General features: G+C 43.6%; 1 protein-coding gene across 2 annotated transcripts in view; it reads right to left on the reverse strand.

Annotated features, from left to right (window-relative positions):
* Window positions 1–13434, reverse strand: part of pnpla8 (patatin-like phospholipase domain containing 8) — a 115564-nt gene extending 102130 nt beyond the window's left edge. Inside the window, exons 1-2 of one of the 2 annotated variants that reach the window (XM_070900658.1) lie at window positions 13304–13434; window positions 3897–4921 (exon numbers count right to left, since the gene is read on the reverse strand). In XM_070900658.1, the coding sequence (XP_070756759.1) occupies window positions 3897–4721 (825 nt within the window). In that variant the 5' untranslated portion in view covers window positions 4722–4921; window positions 13304–13434. Of the gene's footprint in view, window positions 1–3896; window positions 5108–13303 lie in introns of both variants that reach the window. The other variant, XM_070900657.1, reaches the window with a different exon arrangement.
* Window positions 13435–20326: the final 6892 nt, after the last annotated feature.

Here is a 20326-nt window from a genome sequence, read left to right on the forward strand (position 1 = left end):
CCTCTCTCTCTCTCTCTCCTCTCCGCCTCCCTCTCTCTCTCTCTCTCTCTCTCCGCCCTCCCTCTCTCTCTCTCTCTCTCCGCTCTCTCTCTCTCTCTCTCCTCTCTCTCTCTCCGCCTCCTCTCTTCTCTCTCTCTCTCTCTCCGCCCTCCTCTCTCTCTCTCTCTCTCTCTCTCTCCGCCCTCTCTCTCTCTCTCTCTCTCTCTCTCTCCGCCCTCCTCTCTCTCTCTCTCTCTCTCTCTCTCTCTCTCTCTCTCTCTCTCTCTCTCTCTCTCTCTCTCTCTCTCTCTCTCTCTCTCTCTCTCTCCGCCCTCTCTCTCTCTCTCTCTCCGCCCTCTCTCTCTCTCTCTCTCCGCCCTCCTCTCCCTCTCTCTCTCTCTCCGCCCTCCTCTCTCTCTCTCTCTCTCTCTCTCCGCCCTCCTCTCTCTCTCTGGTTGGTTCCGCAATGTACTCTATGATCTCTTCCTTAAGGCTATCCTGGCCAATTTGTTTTGTCCAATCAATATGAAGGTTAAAATCGCCCATGATTATTGCCGTTCTTTTTTTTTTTAAAAACAAGCCTCCCTTATTTCTTGATTGATACTCCGTCCAACAATGTAGCTACTGTTAGGGGGCCTATAGACTTTTTACCCTTATTATTCCTTATCTCCATCAAAACTGATTCAACATCTTGATCTTCTGAGCCATTATCCTTTCTCACGAACGCACTGATCTCATCCTTTATTCAGAGTGCTACCCCACCTCCTTTTCCTTTCTGTCTGTCCTTTCAAATTGTCAAATACCCTGAATATTTAGTTCCCAGTCCTGGTCACCTTGCAACTACGTCTCTGTAATGGCCATCAGATCATACCCATTTGTATCAATTTGTGTCATCAATTCATCTATTTTGTTACGAATGCTACGTGCATTCGCACTTGCACTGGGATAAGGGACTTCGGCTGGAACTTGGTGGCTTTTGAGGAGATCTATCATCTGTGGCTCCTGAAGTCAAAATGGATCGAATTACAAATTGGTCAGTCAGTCAGAACTTGGGCTGGGCGGTTCCAGATACACATTCCAGAGGAACTTCAGGGTGTGGCTTATCCTCCAAGGGGACCAATCAGCAATAGGTTATGTGATAATGGAGAGCCAATCAGAGAAACGGCTCCCTTTGAGTTTGTGCAAATAAATGCATCCTACCTCAATTGGGAAGCATGAAAGCTGGTATATAAACATTTCATAAACCATGTGTGGCTTGGAACCTGCAGAAATATTGAGCCAATCAGGTGTACACTTGTCTTTTTTTTTTCCCCAGTTGTGCATCATTTGGTTGGTTCAGATTTTCAACACACTGATGTGGAAGCTTCTTCCATACTGAAGCTAGCCCATCTCAAATTTCTATATTTTGACCAATATATAGAATTTTCATTCTGGCTCATTTAATCTAATTAACAACCAAATTATAGTACAGGTGCTTCACAGCGAAGTATTTAATTTATGTCATTTGCAAATATTAAATATTTAAAAACTTTTTTTTCCAATGGGCCTCTGACCCAGTCTGGCAAATTCTAAAGCAAACGAATAATCCAGTGTTTTTTGATACATGATGTTCAGAACAGTCACCATCTTTGTGTAGGCAAACACGGCCACCAGTTTGTGCACAGCAAGGTCCCGCAAACAGTAATGAGATAACTGACAATGGTCGACCATTTAGAAAGCAAAACTTGCATTTATATAGTGCCTTTCACGACCACCGGACGTCTCAAAGCACTTTACAGCCAATGAAGTAAATTTGGAGTGTAATCACTGTTGTAATGTGGGAAGGCGGCAGCCAGCTTGCACACAGCAAGCTCTCACAAACAGCGATGTGATAATGACCAGATAATCTGTTTTTATGTTGATTGAGGGATAAATATTGGCCAGGACAAGGGGGATAACTCCCCTGCTTTTCTTCGATATAGTGCCATGGGATCTTTTACATCCACCCGAGAGAGCAGACAGTGCCTCGGTTTAACGTCTCATCTGAAAGACAGCACCTCTGACAGCGTAGCACTCTCTCAGCACTGCACTAGTGTGTCAGCCTAGATTAGGACCGAGATGAGGAGAAATATCTTCATGCAGAGGGTTGTGAATCTTTGGAATTCTCTACTCCAGAGGGTTGTGGATGCTCATTCGATGAGTATATTCAAGAGTGAGATCGATGGATTTTTGGGCACGAAGGGAATCAAGAGGCCTGGGGATAGGGCGGGAAAATGGAGTTGATGTTGAAGGTTCAGCCATACGGCTTTCTCCTGCTCCTATTTCTTATGTTCTCAAAGGTTTATCTGTTTTGGTGGGATAAATGTTAGAATCTTACAGCACAAAAGGAGACCATTGGGCCCGTTGTGTCTGCGCCAGATGCCTGAAAGAGCTCTCCAAATTGTTCATTTATGATTAATTGTCTCAAAACTTGATTAAGTACTAGTTTCTGTTTGCACTTGAAAATAAAAAACAGAATTGGGAAAAGAGGAGAAAAAAAATGAAATGCTTTCTGTTGATAAAGTTACCAGTAATGAGAGCAGATCAATGATTCAGAGTGTGATTGCTATGTTGGCAAATGCAGCAGTCATTCTATACCAGCCAAGTGCTATAATTAGCCATGGGACAAATGGATCAGTTAAGTATAATTTTGGTGGTATTGTTTGAAGCCAGGATACCTTCAGGACTCAGCGCTTTTCTTCCCTGGGTTCTTTAATAACCTAAGCCATTGGAAGAATTAGACAGGACGTCGGTTTAACATCTCTTCTGAAGAATGGTTCCTCCAACAATACGGTGGTCGCTCGTTACTGTACTTGATTAATAAATTAGATTAATAAAAGCTCAGGCCTTTGGTAAGGTGCTCAAACCCACAACCTCCTAATTCAGAGTGTGCCGCCAACTGAACTGAGCTCAGAGTACCTATTGTCCACCTCAAACCCACACTCGTCAATTTTTAACAACTGTAACAAATCTTCATGGGGTGGGAGTTAACAAGAGGGAGCAGTGGCAGGTAAGCAGCTTCTGTTTGGAGTTGAGGTGACTCTAAGATGACACATCTGACGATGCAAGTTCAGAGCCAAGAATCCGGAACCTGAACCAAATGGGTACATGGTGCACCTGGGTACGGCTGATGACTATTCAGCCAACCTGGCTCTACCTGTCTGCCTCTGGCAGCCTATCTCTGAGCTCACTGGAGTTAGATAAGTGGGTTGTGTCTCTGCAAAAAGAGAGTGGGCCCTCCATGTGGTACTATGAGAAATGTGACCCATTTGGATTTCGCAATAGTTTCATTTGGAGATTCAAACATGGCGATGGGTTTGTGTGTGACCAACACCTCAGACATCTAATTGACCACAAAAAGCCAATATGTCACTGAGTGAAGACTTCATACTCTACCTCATGAATTAAGTCATGAAAAAGCAATTCAATTAGGGTTAGTAAGTGGAGTAATTAAAAATTCAAGTTAAAATTACAAATATTAATAGCAAGAAAACTGAAAATCAAAATTACAAAAAGGACAGAAGACACCCAGCAAAGAGAGGACTGAAATAAAAACAGAAAATGCTGGAAATACTCAGCAGGTCAGGCAGCAACTGTGGAGCGAGAAACAGAGTTAATATTTCAATGACTCTTCGTCAGAACTGGAAAAAGTTAGAGATTCTCCAGTTCTGATGAAAGGTCATCAACCTGAAACGTTAACTCTGTTTCTCTCCACAGATGCTGCCTGACCTGCTGAATATATCTGTCTTTCTGTCTTTATTTAAGATTTCCAGCATCCGCAGTATTTTGATTTTATTGTAGCAAAAAGAGAGGACAATCTTTACTCTTCATCATCAATCTGCCCAAAAGGAAAAGATACCATTTTGTATGGATGAAGCAAAACAACTTCACCATGTTACCTTTTCTCGCTGAAGAGTCAGGTGCTTGACTTTATCATCCACTGATCTGGTTTCTTTGTTAATAGGTTGCTCCACGTCTTTGCCTGTACTCACACCCTTCTGCTTTTTATTTTTGTCTCCGGCATTCTCTTTCGTTTCAATTCGCAGCTTGGGAGCAAAGCTGCCAAAGCAGGTATCCACAAATGCTTGGACACTGTTTGTTGGATATGAAAGCAAGTTAGCAAAACTCTTTTTTGTAGATGGAGTTGGCGAAGATTCGCCAGGTGCAGCAGAATGGGCACTGCAAGTATTTAAACCATCAACTTTTTGTTCATCTACTCCATTGACTTTTGATTTAAAAGTTGCTGTCCATGTGGGATCTGTCTCAGCCCCAACTTTTGGATCACATGAAGGTACTTTATTGCCCTTTTTTATATCCATTTGCCCGGTGTTCCCAAAATAACTGTTGATATGGTTTGCCACAAAGTTATACGTTTCTCCAAAATTTGTAGTAACATAGCTGGCATGGAAAAGATTTGCTCTTCCATCACTCTCTTTATCATTTGCACTACTACTAGATGGCTTCTTGTTAGAATTATCTGAGGTGGAAATGGAGTGGACGGTATTTTCTAAAGTCTGGTTCAGATCGGAACCATCCTCGACTTTACCAGACTTAGAGGTGGTTAGTTTCCCAGAGCTTTCACACGCCACCCCTACCTCTGTTTCTGAATCTTTCACCGCAATGCTCAGACTGGGCTTCAAGCGTACAAGTTTTCCAATGAGCTCAGTGTGTGTGCTGCTGACGGCTTTCGACACAGAGTCTAAAGTGCTCTTGATTCGCGACATGCAACGCCTCAGGGGAGTTGTTCCCTCTGGAGGGGGAGGTACTCTGTTACACAATGCAGGTAAACAAAATAAATGCAGGCTTTTTCAAGTAAGCTGGATCACCAGTGAGTGCTACTCCTCTTCGGGTCCATTTGCAGTGAATGTGCGTGAAGATTTCTTGGGTCCTTTTACTGGACGGTTTCCTGTTTCAATAAAGTGATCTAGAAAGAATGAAATAATCTATCTGTAAAGGAATTCTCAATGGCAGTCCTCTTGGCTGACAACTTATCTAGAAGTTTCTGCACGGTTTAGAATATACAGATAGGCATCAAGAATCAAACTCAGACATAACTGGAGGGTGGCAGTGCTTCGCGGACTCCACGACGATCCTTCACTTTGTACGTCACCTAGTCAAAATAAAACAAAAATCAACTGTGAATTTTTTTTTTTTAAAACCTAGACCAATCTCAAAAAAATATTTTAACAAAGTGCAAATACGCTTGGTTACTGGGACAAATTTAAATCACTGACAGAATCAAAAACCATGGATCGCTGCTGTCAGGTTATGTTGTTACAAGGAATACAATGTGCAAGTTTGTATTTCAGCGTTATTAGTGTGCTGGTACCAATAAGTTAAACGGGGGGAAATCACACAGCTCTATACATTTTCATATTGTAAACACACTCAGTGAATCACCTCAAAATGCTCTCACCGCTAGTGCCAGGTCCGTATACAGAAATACTTGAATTTCGTGCCATATATCTGGAGCTTAAAGTATTTTCTCCAGATACAACCCAAGATTGGAAAGACAAGGTCTATAATTTTATTGTCTGGCCTCGTTTACAGTTATATGGGAATTACACACTCAGTATTCTGCTTCACTGAAATTGTAGCGACAGTACAGATATTTCTTTACTTGCTGGTACATTAGACTGAAAGTGTTTGCTGGCCACCACTTTACCTCTCAGTGCATTGATATTTGTCCTCGACTCTTGAGACGTGTGGTATAGTTAGAAAAGCCAATTGTGCCCTACAAGTGGAGGACTGGTGATTTTATTTTTGTGCGGAAGAGTGTAATTCAGTGTAATAATTCTCGAGAACAATCATTAGTTGATGATTGGTCACTGAAGAAGCTCTAGAGAGAGTTGAAGTGCTTTTTATGATGAGGTGCACCAGTTGGCTAGTGATGGTAAATTAAGTTAAGGAAAGATGGCCATTACTACCAGTCAGTTTTTTCTTTGCGTACGCTAATGTGTTTGGTTATGGCCCGGATTGCTCACTGATTGAGAGCCACCACACTTTGTTTTTAATGTTCCAAATTGCAAACGATAGAAATCTGAATATAATGAAACCAGAAAATGCTGGTAACGCAGAGGTCAGATAGCAATGCAATTTGGAACTCCTAATAAAGAGGCCCAAGTGTAAATCAAGTCTTCAAATGATAAAAAGGAATTGGTCAGGGAAAAAGAACAGTCATGCCTGGAAAATAATAACTGAAAATGCTGGAAACACTCAGCAGGCCAGGCAGCATCCGTGGAGAGAGAGACAGTTAACGTTTCAGGTCTGAGACTCTTTGTCAGAACTGGAAAAGTTATACATGTACCAAATTTTAAGCAGGTGCAGAGGCAGGGAAAGGAGGGAGGGGAGGAGAGGAAAGAACAGAAGGGACAGTCTGTGATAGGATGGAAGGCAGGAGAGATTAAATGTTGCAAAAGGGGATAGCAGAATCAAACAGAATTGAAGAAACCCTGCAAAACAATAAATGGTTAGGGATGAGTTGCAAAAATGTTTTCCCTTCCCTCCAAGTTCAAGTTCCCCCTCTTGCGCCTGCTGCTGGGTTACGGTCTCATAAGCACCAGGCACCATCAGAAAACCCTCAAATAGTGGTCCTTCATGAGTGATGGCAGGATAATTGACCACAATGGTCATCTCAGCCAAGCCTGATACCACCCTCACCGGATATCCGTAAACTCATCAAAAGTTGCTCCTGGAGAGCAATGAGGCATAGGAACCCTGGCTGATGTCTCCACAACTCACAGCCAAGAGGAATCAAGAGCAATTCTTGTGCCCCAACTGCTGCCCGATTCAGGTGAGCACCAACTGCTAACCTTGAGCTGCATGACTCAGTACCTCACCAGGTGGTGCATTTACCCACTAGGCCATCAGTGGAATAGAAGAAGTGAGGAATTTGAACCTATATTTCATCTAATGTCAGTACGGGTATAACCTCTCTTATCCAGCACTCTCGGGACCTGGCCTGTTAAACTGGATGGTGCAGGTACTGAGCAAGGGGATTATCGGGGTTGCTTGGCTTGGGCTGGGAATGCGGCAGATCGCGGGGTCAGGCCAGCGATTGAGAGAGTCGGCAGCGATGAAGGACTTCAATTTGTTCGTGTCGGAGCGGCCGGGGATGAGGAGTGATGCCGGATAAGGGAGTCCAAATAAGGGAGGTTCAACCTGTACTTGAACAAGCTATGCCATTATAAAACTGTAATCAGTAAACCATGAGAGCAAAGCTCAATTCGTTTATAAAAGTCAACCAAATGCTGACATTTCAGGAGATTAAGCTTAAATCTACTTACTTCTGCAATGAAATTGAAATTGGAGGTAATTTCACAAATTACGGACAGAGTTGCAATCTCTCAGTTCTGATATTCATAGGAGGGCATTAATTGCTTTGTGAATATAAAAGGAAAAGATTCCAAACAGAAAATGCTTGCAACTGTACTACAGTATTCCTCAAATAAATTAAAAAGTTTTACTGCATGTTACGGTAGGATGCAAAATCAATCCAGAATATAACTGTTTGGTTTCGCTGGGTTCCCCTCTTACCCATCAGATTGTAGCCAAAACAGATTCATCCAAGGATCAGTCATTGGCTTCCTACTCTTCCTCATCTACCCGGTGCCCCATGGTGACAGCAGTTACAAACGTTGTTAGCTTCTACGTATTCAGAAGACACAACTCCATCCCTCCACTACCTCACTCAACCCCCACTGCCTCTGTGATTTCAGATTGCTTCTCTGACATCCAGTCTTAAATAATTTCCTCCGGCTAATCAAATCCACCATTTTCCACTCCCACCACAAATTCAGTACCCTTGCCACGGATACCATCCCCCTCCCTAGCCACTTCACAGGCTGAACCAGACTGTTGGCAACTTTAGCATTCCTACTTCCACCATTGTAACTCTGTCTGCCTCTGCCGCTACCTTAGCCCATTTTCAGCTAAAACCATTTTCCATTCGTCTATCGCCTTCAGACTCAACTATTCCAATGCTCTGTTGACCAGCCTCCCATCCTCCACCTTTCGTAAACCTGAGCTCATTCAACACTCTTCTGCCGGATTGTTTCCTGCAGCAAGAAAGACTTGCATTTATATGGCACCTTTCACGGCCACTGGACATCCCAAAGCACTTTACAGCCAAGAAAGTACTTTTGAAGTATAGTTACTGTTATAATGTAGGAAACGCAGCAGCCAATTTGCACACAGCAAGCTCCCACAAATAGCAATGTAATGATGACCAGATAATCTGTTTTTGTTATGTTGATTGAGCGATAAATACTGGCCAGGACACCAGGGATAACTCTCAAAATAGTGCCATGGGATATTTTATGTCTACCGGTTTAACGCCTCATCCGAAAGACAGCACCACCAACAGTGCAGCACTCCCTCAGTACTGCACTGGAGTGTCAGCCCAGATTTTTGTGCTCAAGTCTCTGGAGTGCGACTTGAACCCACAACATTCTGATTCAAAGGAGAGTGTTACCCACTGAGCCATAGCTGACAGCAAGGCACATCACCCTGCCCTTGCTGATCTTTACATTGGCTCCTCGTTCCCAATCCCTCAAATTTAAAATGTTCATCTTCATGTTAAAATTCCTTCATGGCCTTGCCCTCTCTATCTCCAATGTCTTCCAGCCCTACACCCCTCAAATGCAATCGAACTCTCCCTCCCTTTTACTCTGGCAACCCCCTCCCCTTCGCCCCACCATTGGTGGTTGCGCCTTCATGCGATGGAATTCCCTGCCACAAACCCTCTTTCACCAACCTATTCGCCACCCCTCCCATTATCTCTTTATTTTCAGTTTTTTCTGATTACTCTTGTGTGATGTGCCTCGAGGTGCTTCTCTGCATTAAAGCATTACATAAATGCAAATTGTTATTTGTACTTCCTGAAATAGATTACCTATTTGTATATTTACTGTACCATACCTCATGCACCTTATGATGTTTAGTAATTGCATAAGACAGTTCCCAATAGTGCTGAAGGTAGTAACAGAAATTAGGATAGGATAAAAATAAAGAAGTACTAAAAAGGTTGGCAGTGCTCAAAGTAGAAAAATCACCGGTCCGGTTGGAATGCAGCCTTAGTTGCTGAGGGAACAGATGGTGAAAATTGCGGAGGCTCTAGCCACAATCTTCCGATCTACCTTAAATATGGGGAAGTGCCAGAGGACTGGAGAATTCCAAATGTTACACACCTGTTCAAAAAAAGGGGAGAGGGACAAACTCAGCAATTACAGACCAACGTCAGTGGTGGGGAAACGTTGAGATACAATAATCCGGGTCAAAATTAATTGGCACTTGGAAAAAGATGGTTAATAAATGAAAGCTAGCTCGGATTTGTTAAAGGCAAATTATGTTTGACTAACTTGATGGAGAGCTTTGATGATGTAACAGAGCGGTGTATGTAGATTTTCAAAAGACATTTGATAAAAGGAGCACATAATAGACTCGTTAAAAAAATTGAAGCCAAAATGGGTTTACTGGGGCAGTGCCTGCATGGATATACAAAATTGTCTAAGGGACAGAAAGCAGAGAATAGTTGTTTTTCAGACTGAAGGAAAGCGTACAACGATGTTCTCAAGGGGTTGGTATTAGGACCACTGCTCTTTTTAATATATATTAATGGCCTGAACTTGGAAATACAGGGCATCATTTCAAAGTTAGCAGATGACACGAAACTTGGAAATGTAATAAATATTGAGGAGGTTAGTAACAGACTTTAGAAAGACATAGACAAGACTGGTGAAATGACCAGACATATGGCAGATGAAATTTAACGCAGGGATGTGTGAAGTGTTTCATTTTGGTAGGAAGAATGAGGAGGGGCTATATAAACAAAATGGTATAATTTTAAAGGGGGTGCAAGTACAGAGACACCTGGGGGTGTACACAAGGCTTTGAAGGTGGCAGGACAAGTTGAGGAGAATGTTAAAAATGCATATTGGGTTCTTGGCTTTATAAATAAAGGCATATAGAGTACAAGAGCAAGGAAGTTGTACTAAATCTTTATAAATCACTGGTTAGGCCCCCGATAAAGTATTGTGGCCAATTCTGGGCACCACACTTTAAGAAGGATGCCAAGGCCTTAGCGAGGGAGCAGAAGCAGATTCAATAATAACTTTCAAAGGGGAATTGGAAGTGGAAAAAATTGCATAGCCTCCTTCTATCCTGTATCATTCTAAAATTCAAATAGCAATGCAGAATCCTGAGCGTCCATTTTTTCCCCTTATGCCTCTACTTTGAAGGCACCATACAGAATCATAGAATAGTACAGCACAGAAGACGACGATTCTATCCATCGAATCTGCACTGGCTCTTTCAAAGAGCAATCCAGTTAGTCCCACTCACCTGCTCTTTCCCAATATCCCTGAAAATTTTTCTTCAAGTATTTATCCAGAATGCATCCCATGTGGACCGGGTGATTTATTCACTTTAAGTACTGCCAGTCTTTGATCTATTTTTATCTAATCCAGTAGCCCAACAACATCCTCGTTTACCATAGCTTTGGCAAAGTCCACTACCTTGGTAAACACCGATGTCAAGTATCCATTTAGTACCTCGGCCCTGCCTTCTGCGTTCACCAATAGATCTCCAGTTTGGTTCCACTGCCCCTCTGACACCCTTTTATTGTTAATATGCCAATCGAATACCTTTGGATTCCCTTTTATGTTAGTTGCCAATCTATGCTCATACTGTCTCTTTGCAAGCTATAAATGCAAGTTGCTGTTGTTGCTATTTAATCTTTAACAAGATACAACTAGGGAGGGGCGGATTAGTATTACACAGAATGCACAGCACAGAAACAGGCTATTCAGCCCAACTGGTCCGTGCCGGTGTATATGCCCCACACGAGGCTCCTCCCACCCTATCAGCATATCTTTATACTCCTTTCTCCCTCATGTACTTATCTAGATTCCCCTTACATTAATCTATAGTCAGCTAAGAGTTACTGATAGATTATTGGCCAAAATTGTTACTCAGCTAGAAAAAAGAATTTTGAAACAGATGGGACAGAATTACATGGGGACGATAAAAGTATTCTGTGAATCATCTGTATGATAAATCAAACTGCACTGCCTGTGGCAACTCCCAGCGAAAGTAATAACTGTTAAGGAGTAATAAGGAGCTCGTGCACAAAATATACAGGCAACATTACTACTTTTCATTAACCCCATAAACTGGCACCGCCCTTAAGTTTTAGTGCACTTTGCAACAGTTTCTTGGATTGTGCCTTTAATTTCCTCGTAGGCGGAGCTCTTGTGCCATCAGGGAGACAAAGTGACTTGACCCTGGGAGGAGCAACATGTACGAGAGAGCCTGTCAGTGGCCTTGGAAGAGACGGGAGTAAATCAGCAGTCTAGCCACTCAAAGTATGACAGAATATTTTGTTTTAAACTGATCATGAGCTTGGTGGCAAATTTGAGGGCCTGATCTTCGAAAACTCTTTTCCTCAGGCGGCCGAAGGCTGCACTGGCACACTGGAGGCAGTGTTGAATCCCGTCGTCAATGTCTGCTCTTGTTGATAAGAGGCTCCCGAGGTATGGGAAATGGTCCACATTGTCCAGGGCAGCAGCGTGGATCTGGATGACTGGGGGGCAGTGCTGTGCAGTGGGGACCTTTGCCGTACGGATGTTTAGCATAAGGCCCATGCTTTTGTACGACACAGTAAATACGTTGACTATGACTTGGAGTTCAGCCTCTGTATGTGCGCAGACGCGGGCGTCGTCCGCGTACTGTAGCTCGACAACACTTCTGGCATTCAGTGATGTTTATTGTCCTGTTAGAACTAAGTATATGGCATGATGTTCCCTTCTGTAAACATGACGCACCCATTTAAGGAACAAACAAGCACACTAACCCGACGCATACCTATCTGAAACAAAGATGTTTTGGATTGATGAGGAGCAACCTCCAATTTAACAGTGCAAATAAATACATGCAAGTTGGCAACAGTGTAAAACTCAAACTCAGGGCCTCCAATACATTTGCCTGCACATGAACAATATAGTTACATATAAGTAAACATGTGAAACTTATGGTACACATCAATTCATTCACAGGCAAAGATGTAATAATTCTCAGAAGTAACTAGTTCAGCACTGCACTGGGAATGTCAGCCTAGATTTGTTGTGAACCCACAACCTGCTGACTCAGAGGCAAGGGTGCTACCCACTGAGCCACGGCTGACACATGCCCTCGAGGATGATCCTGCGATCGTGGGTAGTTTTTTTGGAAAGCAGACCGAGGCCCCGATAATGTTTGATGTGGTCCAGCCAGATCTGGATGATGGATGGCTCAACCATCAGATATGCTCAAGCCTACACCCCTTGTATTTGAACGAGCGAAGATGTGGGACATATTACGGGGACTGGAGATTGCAAGGACGTTGTTTACAAAAAGTTAGCATGCAGGTACAGCAACTAATTAGGAAGGCGGATGGAATTTCCTTTATTGCAAGGGGGATGGAGTATAAAAGTATGGAAGTCTTGCTACAACTGTACAGGGTATTGGTGAGGCCACACCTGGAGTACTGCGTACAGTTTTGGTCTCCTTATTTAAGGAGGGATATACTTGCATTGGAGGCAGTTCAGAGAAGGGCCACGAGGTGGATTCCTGAGATGAAGGGGTTGTCTTATGAAGATAGGTTGAGCAGGATGGGCCTATACTCATTGAATGAGGTGTGATCTTATTGAAACGTATAAGACTCGATGGGGGCTCGACAAGGTAGATAGAGAGAGGATGTTTCCCGTCATGGGGAATCTAGAACTAGGGGGTATAGTTTCAACATAAGGGATCGCTCATTTTAAACAGAGATGAGGAGGAATTTCTTCTCTCAGAGGGTTGCAAATCTGTGGAATTCTCTGCCCCAGAGAGCTGTGGAGGCTGGATCATTGAATATACTTAAGGTGGAGATAGACAGATTTTTGAATGATAAGGGAGTCAAGGGCTATGGGGAGCGGGAAGGGAAGTGGAGCTGAGTCCAGGATCAGATCAGCCATGATCTTATTGAATGACGGAGCAAGCTCGAGGGGCCAGATGGCCGACTCCTGCTCCTATTTCTTCAGTTGTGTACCAATTACTTTAAATCTATGCCCCTGGTTGTTGACCCCTCTGCTGAGGGAAATAGGTCCTTCCTATCGACTCGATCCAGGCCCCTCATCATTTTATACACCTCAATCAGGTCTCCCCTCAGCATCCTCTGCTCCAAAGAAAACACTCGCAGCCTGTCGAATCTTTCCTCTGTCCCGGAAAGTTCCAGAGCCCAGCCCGGGCCGGGCCCGCGGTGATTAAATCTGAAGAGAAAAAGGCTTACCCGACGGATGGCCGGCATCAGACATCCCGACCGCCGACCGCCGACCGTCCCCTGTCCCCTGTCTCCTGTCTCCTTCCCGCGGCGGCCTTCCGCAGCTGTTCGCTCAGCCCGAGCTGCCAGCGGCCTCCTCGACAAACCATCTACACCCCGGGACTGGGCGGTGGGCTGTCAATCATCCGGCCAGCGCCGCTTGCCATTGGCTGCGCCCGACAAACCACCGCCGCCCTGCTCCAATCGGACAACGGGAGCTGACACCTTCGCCGCCCAGCGCATGTCTGTGACGTCAGCGCTGGGGGTTACTGGCGGTCAGGGATGTGGGGACCTCGGTCACAGCTGAATGGTTGTGTGCAAGTGGGTGGCGACTGAAATACAAACACACGTCCGCAGGAAACCCCCGCCCTCTCTCTTTCCAATCTGATTGGACGGGGCAAAATAAAAACACAAAGTGACAGCAGGTCTGTCAGCATCTGAAAAAAAGATCCCTTGACATTTCGACTTGGGATCCTGGTCAGAACTTCAAGTCTCCATTCAAAACTTTATTCAATGTTAAGTAGTCCCTCCGCCTCTCTAATCGTATTTTATACCTCACCCAAGTGACATCTTTTTCACATGTTCGTCAAAGCAGTTCTGTTGGCTGGCTATTTGACTGTAGAGACATGACAGTGGAGTCCAATCCTCATCAAATGTCTGCATATGTACTATCAGACATAGGGCATGAACCATGGCCCATTGTCCAACTCGCTCGCCGAGCTAATGAAGCAGCCCATGCCAGCCAATGGCAGTGTCTGGATCACATCTCGACGTGGGCTGACAAGTGGTAACATTCACACCACGTAAGTGCCAGGTAATGATCATCTGAAACAAGAGAAAGCCCAGCTATCTCCCCCTGACCGTCAATAATACCACGATGGCCAAATCTCTCACCATCAACATCTTGGAGGTCAATATTGACCAGAAACCTAACTAGACACACATGGCTGGCTATGTTAGCAAGGCAGAGGTACTCTATGATAAGTGGTTTATCCTCTCCACTAGCGACAAGTTTCAAGTCAGGATAATTAATGTAATACAAAAGCAAAGTACTGTGGATGCTGGAATCTGGAATAAAAACAGAAAATGCTGGAAATCTCAGCAGGTCAGGCAGCATCTGTGGAGAGGAAGCAGAGTTAATGTCGCGACCCGAAACGTTAAATCTGCTTCTTCTCCACAGATGCTGCCTGACCTGCTGAGATTTCCAGCATTTTCTGTTTTTAATTAATGTAATACTCTCCTGGTTGAGTGAGCTACAACACCACTCAAGAAGCTCGATATCTTCTAGGATAGAACGGTTTGCTTGAATGACCCCCTCCCCATGTCACTAGACTCAATATCCATCCCCGTAAAAAGGGAAAGAATGGCTAAAGTAAATGTTGGTCCCCTAGAGGACGAGACTGGGGAATTAATAATGGACAACAGGGAAATGGCAGAGACATTGAACACATATTTTGTATCAGTGGAAGACATTAAAAACATCCCAATGGTGGATAATCAAGGGGCTATAGGGAGGGAGGAACTTAATAAAATCACTATCACGAATGAAGTAGTACTCGGTAAAATAATGGGACTAAAAGCAGACAAGTCCCCTGGACCTGATGGCTTACATCCTAGGGTCTTAAAAGAAGTGGCTGCAGAGATAGTGGATGCATTGGTTATAATCTACCAAAATTCCTTAGATTCTGGAGTAGTCCCAACGGATTGGAAAACTGCAAATATAATGCCCCATTTAAAAAAAGGAAGCAGACAAAAAGCAGGAAACTATAGACCAGTTAGCCTAATATCTGCCATTGCGAAAATGCTGGAGTCTATTATTAAGGAAGCAGTAGCGGGACATTTGGAAAAGCATGATTCAATCATGGAGAGTCAGCATGGTTTTATGAAAGGGAAATCATGTTTGACAAATTTGCTGGAGTTCTTTGAAGATGTAACAAGCAGGGTGGATAAGGGGGAACCAGTGGATGTGGTGTATTTGGATTTCCAGAAGGCATTCGATAAGGTGCCACATAAGAGGTTACTGCACAAGATAAAAGTTCAAGCGGTTGGAGGTAATATATTAGCATGGATAGAGGATTGGCTAACTAACAGAAAACAGAGATTTGGGATAAATGGGTCATTTTCCGGTTGGCAAACAATGGCTAGTGGGGTGCCGCAGGGATCGGTGCTGGGCCCTCAACTATTTAAAATCTATATTAATGGCTTGGATAAAGGGACCGAGTGTAATGTAGTCAAGTTGGCTGATGATACAAAGATGGGTGGGAAAGCAAATTGTGAGAAGGACAAAAAAAATCTACAAAGGGATATAGACAGACTAAGTGAGTGGGCAAAAATTTGGCAGATGGTGTATAATGTGGAAAAATGTGAAGTTATCCACTTTGGCAGAAATAATGGAAAAGTAAATTATAATTTAAATGGAGAAAAATTGCAAAATGCTGCAGTACAGAGGAACGTGGGGGTCCTTGTGCATGAAACACAAAAAGTTAGTATGCAGGTACAGCAAGTAATCAGGAAGGCAAATGGAATGTTGGCCTTTATTGAAAGGAAAAAGCAGAGAAGTCCTGCTACAACTGTACAGGGTATTGGTTCACTAGGTTGATTCCGGGAATGAGGGGGTTGACTTATGAGGAAAGGTTGAGTAGGTTGGGCCTCTACTCATTGGAATTCAGAAGAATGAGAGGTGATCTTATCGAAACGTAGAAGATTATGAGGGGCCTTGACAAGGTGGATGCAGAGAGGATATTTCCACTCATAGGAGAAACTAAAACTAGGGGACATAATCTCAGAATAAGGGGCCAACCATTTAAAACTCAGTTGAGGAGAAATTGCTTCTCTCAGAGGGTTGTAAATTTATGGAATTCTCTGCCCTAGAGAGCTGTGGAGGCTGGGTCAATTAATATATTTAAGGAGGAGATAGACAGATTTTTGAGCAATAAGTTAATAAAGGGTTATGGGGAGCAGGCAGGGAAGAGGAGCTGAATCCATGATCAGATCAGCAATGATCTTAGTGAATGGCGGAGCAGGCTCGAGGGGCTAAATGGCGTACTCCTGCTCCTATTTCTTATGTTCTTATGTAACTACTCATACACTATGGTTGCAGGATATTTACAGGATACACTGCAGCAGCTCATCAAGGTTATTCAGCAGCACCTCCTGCCCTGCAACCTTATCACCAAGAAGAACAAGAGTAGCATCACCTCCAAGTTCTCCACAAATCAAACAACATCCTGATTTAGACATAGATAACCATTGATTCCTTATCTCTTGGTCAATGTCTTGCAATTCCCTAACACCATCTGCACAACAATTGCATCAGTTCAAGGAGAAGGCCCACCACAAACTTCTCGACAGCTAGAGTGAGTAATAATGCGGCCTTGCCTGCATCACTTCCTGAGAACATTTTTTTTAATGTAGGAGAGGCGGAGATTATCCACCGAAGGAGCAGCAGAGTGGGACAGAGCTCCCAAGTGCAGGGAAGCCCTGTTACTGACAGTGACCGATAGATACATAGTGCTCGACAAGTGTGAATTTACAGTGATTCAGAGGGGAATGGTCCTGAGAAACATTGTGGCAACATGGAGCAAGGGACATGGTTAGACTACAAGAATAGTAAAGTGGTGGTAGTCGGGGGTTCTGGATTCAGGGGGATGGACAGCCTTATTTACAGGCATGACTGGGAGTCTGAAACTGTGTGTTGCCTCCCTGATGCCAGAGTGAAGGACATCATGCAACTTTCTGGAAAAAAATTCTTAAAAGAGCCAGAGCAGCCAAACATTGTAGTCCACATTGGAAGCCATGGCCTTGATAGAAGTATGTTTGAGGTTGAGGAGGGAGTTTAAGCAGTTAGACACTCCAGATTGAAAAACAAGAATTCAAAGATGGTAATCTCCATATTAACATAAGAACATAAGAATTAGGAACAGGAGTAGGCCATCTAGCCCCTCGAGCCTGCTCCGCCATTCAACAATATCATGGCTGATCTGGCCATGGACTCAGCTCCACTTACCCACCCGCTCCCCATAATCCTTAATTCCCTTATTGGTTAAAAATCTATCTATCTGTGACTTGAATACATTCAATGAGCTAGCCTCAACTGCTTCCTTGGGCAGAGAATTCCACAGATTCACAACCCTCTGGGAGAAGAAATTCCTACTCAACTCAGTTTTAAATTGGCTCCCCCGTATATTGAGGCTGTGCCCCCTAGTTCTAGTCTCCCCGACCAGTGGAAACAACCTCTCTGCCTCTATCTTGTCTATCCCTTTCATGATTTTAAATGTTTCTATAAGATCACCCCTCATCCTTCTGAACTCCAACGAGTAAAGACCCAGTCTACTCAATCTATCATCATCTCCGGAATCAGCCTAGTGAATCGTCTCCGTACCCCCTCCAAAGCTAGTATATCCTTCCTTAAGTAAGGTGACCAAAACTGCACGTAGTACTCCAGGTGCGGCCTCACCAATACCCTATACAGTTGCAGAAGGACCTCCCTGCTTTTGTACTCCATCCCTCCTGCAATGAAGGCCAACATTCCATTCGCCTTCCTGATTAACTGTTGCACCTCCAAACTAACTTTTTGGGATTCATGCACAAGGACCCCCCGGTCCTTCTGCATCGCAGCATGTTGTAATTTCTCCCCATTCAAATAATATTCCCTTTTACTGTTTTTTTTCCCCCAAGGTGGATGATCTCACACTTTCCGACATTGTATTCCATCTGCCAAACCTTAGCCCATTCGCTTAACCTATCTAAATCTCTTTGCAGCCTCTCTGTGTCCTCTACACAACCCGCTTTCCCACTAATCTTTGTGTCATCTGCAAATTTTGTTACACTACACTCTGTCCCCTCTTCCAGGTCACCTATATATATTGTAAACAGTTGTAACCGATCTCTGTGGCACACCACTAACCACCGATTTCCAACCTGAAAAGGACCCATTTATCCTGACTCTCTGCTTTCTGTTAGCCAGCCAATTCTCTATCCATGCTAATACATTTCCATTGACTCCGCGTACCTTTATCTTCTGCAGTAACCTTTTGTGTGGTACCTTATCGAATGCCTTTGGAAAATCTAAATACACCACATCCATCGGGACACCTCTATCCACCATGCTCGTTATATCCTCAAAGAATTCCAGTAAATTAGTTAAACATGATTTCCCCTTCATGAATCCATGCTGCGTCTGCTTGATTGCACTATTCCTATCTAGATGTCCCGCTATTTCTTCCTTAATGATAGTTTCAAGCATTTTCCCCACTACAAATGGCCTATAGTTACCTGCCTTTTGTCTGCCCCCTTTTTTAAATGGAGGCGTTACATTAGCTGCTTTCCAATCCGCTGGTACCTCCCCAGAGTCCAGAGAATTTTGATAGATTATAACGAATGCATCTGCTATAACTTCCGCCATCTCTTTTAATACCCTGGGATGCATTTCATCAGGACCAGGGGACTTGTCTACCTTGAGTCCCATTAGCCTGTCCAGCACTACCCCCCTAGTGATAGTGATTGTCTCAAGGTCCTCCCTTCCCATTCCTGTGACCATCAATTTCTGGCATGGTTTCTGTGTCTTCCACTGTGAAGACCGAAGCAAAATAATTGTTTAAGGTCTCAGCCATTTCCACATTTCCCATTATTAAATCCCCCTTCTCATCTTCTAAGGGACCAACATTTACTTTCGTCACTCTTTTCCGTTTTATATATCTGTAAAAGCTTTTACTATCCGTTTTTATGTTTTGCGCAAGTTTACCTTCGTAATCTATCTTTCCTTTCTTTATCGCTTTCTTAGTCATTCTTTGCTGTCATTTAAAATTTTCCCAATCTTCTATTTTCCCACTAACCTTGGCCACCTTATACACATTGGTTTTTAATTTGATACTCTCCTTTATTTCCTTGGTTATCCATGGCTGGTTATCCCTTCTCTTACCGCCCTTTTTCACTGGAATATATTTTTGTTGAGCACTATGAAAGAGCTCCTTAAAAGTCCTCCACTGTTCCTCAATTGTGCCACCGTTTAGTCTGTGTTTCCAGTCTACTTTAGCCAACAATGCCCTCATCCCACTGTAGTCCCCTTTGTTTAAGCATAGTACGCGCGTTTGAGACACTACTTCCTCACCCTCAATCTGTATTACAAATTCAACCATACTGTGATCACTCATTCCGAGAGGATCTTTTACTAGGAGATCGTTTATTATTCCTGTCTCATTACACAGGACCAGATCTAAGATAGCTTGCTCCCTTGTTGGTTCTGTAATATACTGTTCTAAGAAACAATCCCGTATGCATTCTATGAATTCCTCCTCCAGACTACCCCATGCGATTTGATTTGACCAATCGATATGTACGTTAAAATCCCCCATGATTACTGCCGTTCCTTTTTCACATGCCTCCATTATTCCCTTGATTATTGCCCGCCCCACCGTGAAGTTATTATTTGGGAGCCGATAAACTACGCCCACCAGTGACTTTTTCCCCTTACTATCTCTAATCTCCACCCACAATGATTCAACATTTTGTTCATTAGAGCCAATATCGTCTCTCACAACTGCCCTGATATCATCCTTTATTAACAGAGCTACCCCACCTTCTTTCCCTTCTTGTCTATCTTTCCGAATCGTCAGATACCCCTGTATGTTTAATTCCCAGTCTTGGCCCCCCTGCAACCACGTTTCTGTAATGGCCACCAAATCATACCCATTTGTAATGATTTGTGCCGTCAACTCATTTACTTTATTTCGAATGCTGCGTGCATTTAGGTAGAGTGTTTTAATACTAGTTTTTAAACCATGACTTTTAGTTTTGACCCCTCCTGCAGCCCCTTTACATTCAGTGGCCCTTTTTGTTTTTTGCCTTGGGTTTCTCTGCCCTACACTTTTATTCATCTCCTTTCTGTCTTTTGCTTTTGTCTCCTTTTTGTTTCCCTCTGTCTCCCTGCATTTGTTCCCATCCCCCTGCCATATTAGTTTAACTCCTCCCCAACAGCACTAGCAAATACTCCCC

Source organism: Pristiophorus japonicus, chromosome 15 (genome assembly GCF_044704955.1).
Source record: "Pristiophorus japonicus isolate sPriJap1 chromosome 15, sPriJap1.hap1, whole genome shotgun sequence".
Classification (NCBI taxonomy): Eukaryota; Metazoa; Chordata; class Chondrichthyes; family Pristiophoridae; genus Pristiophorus; species Pristiophorus japonicus.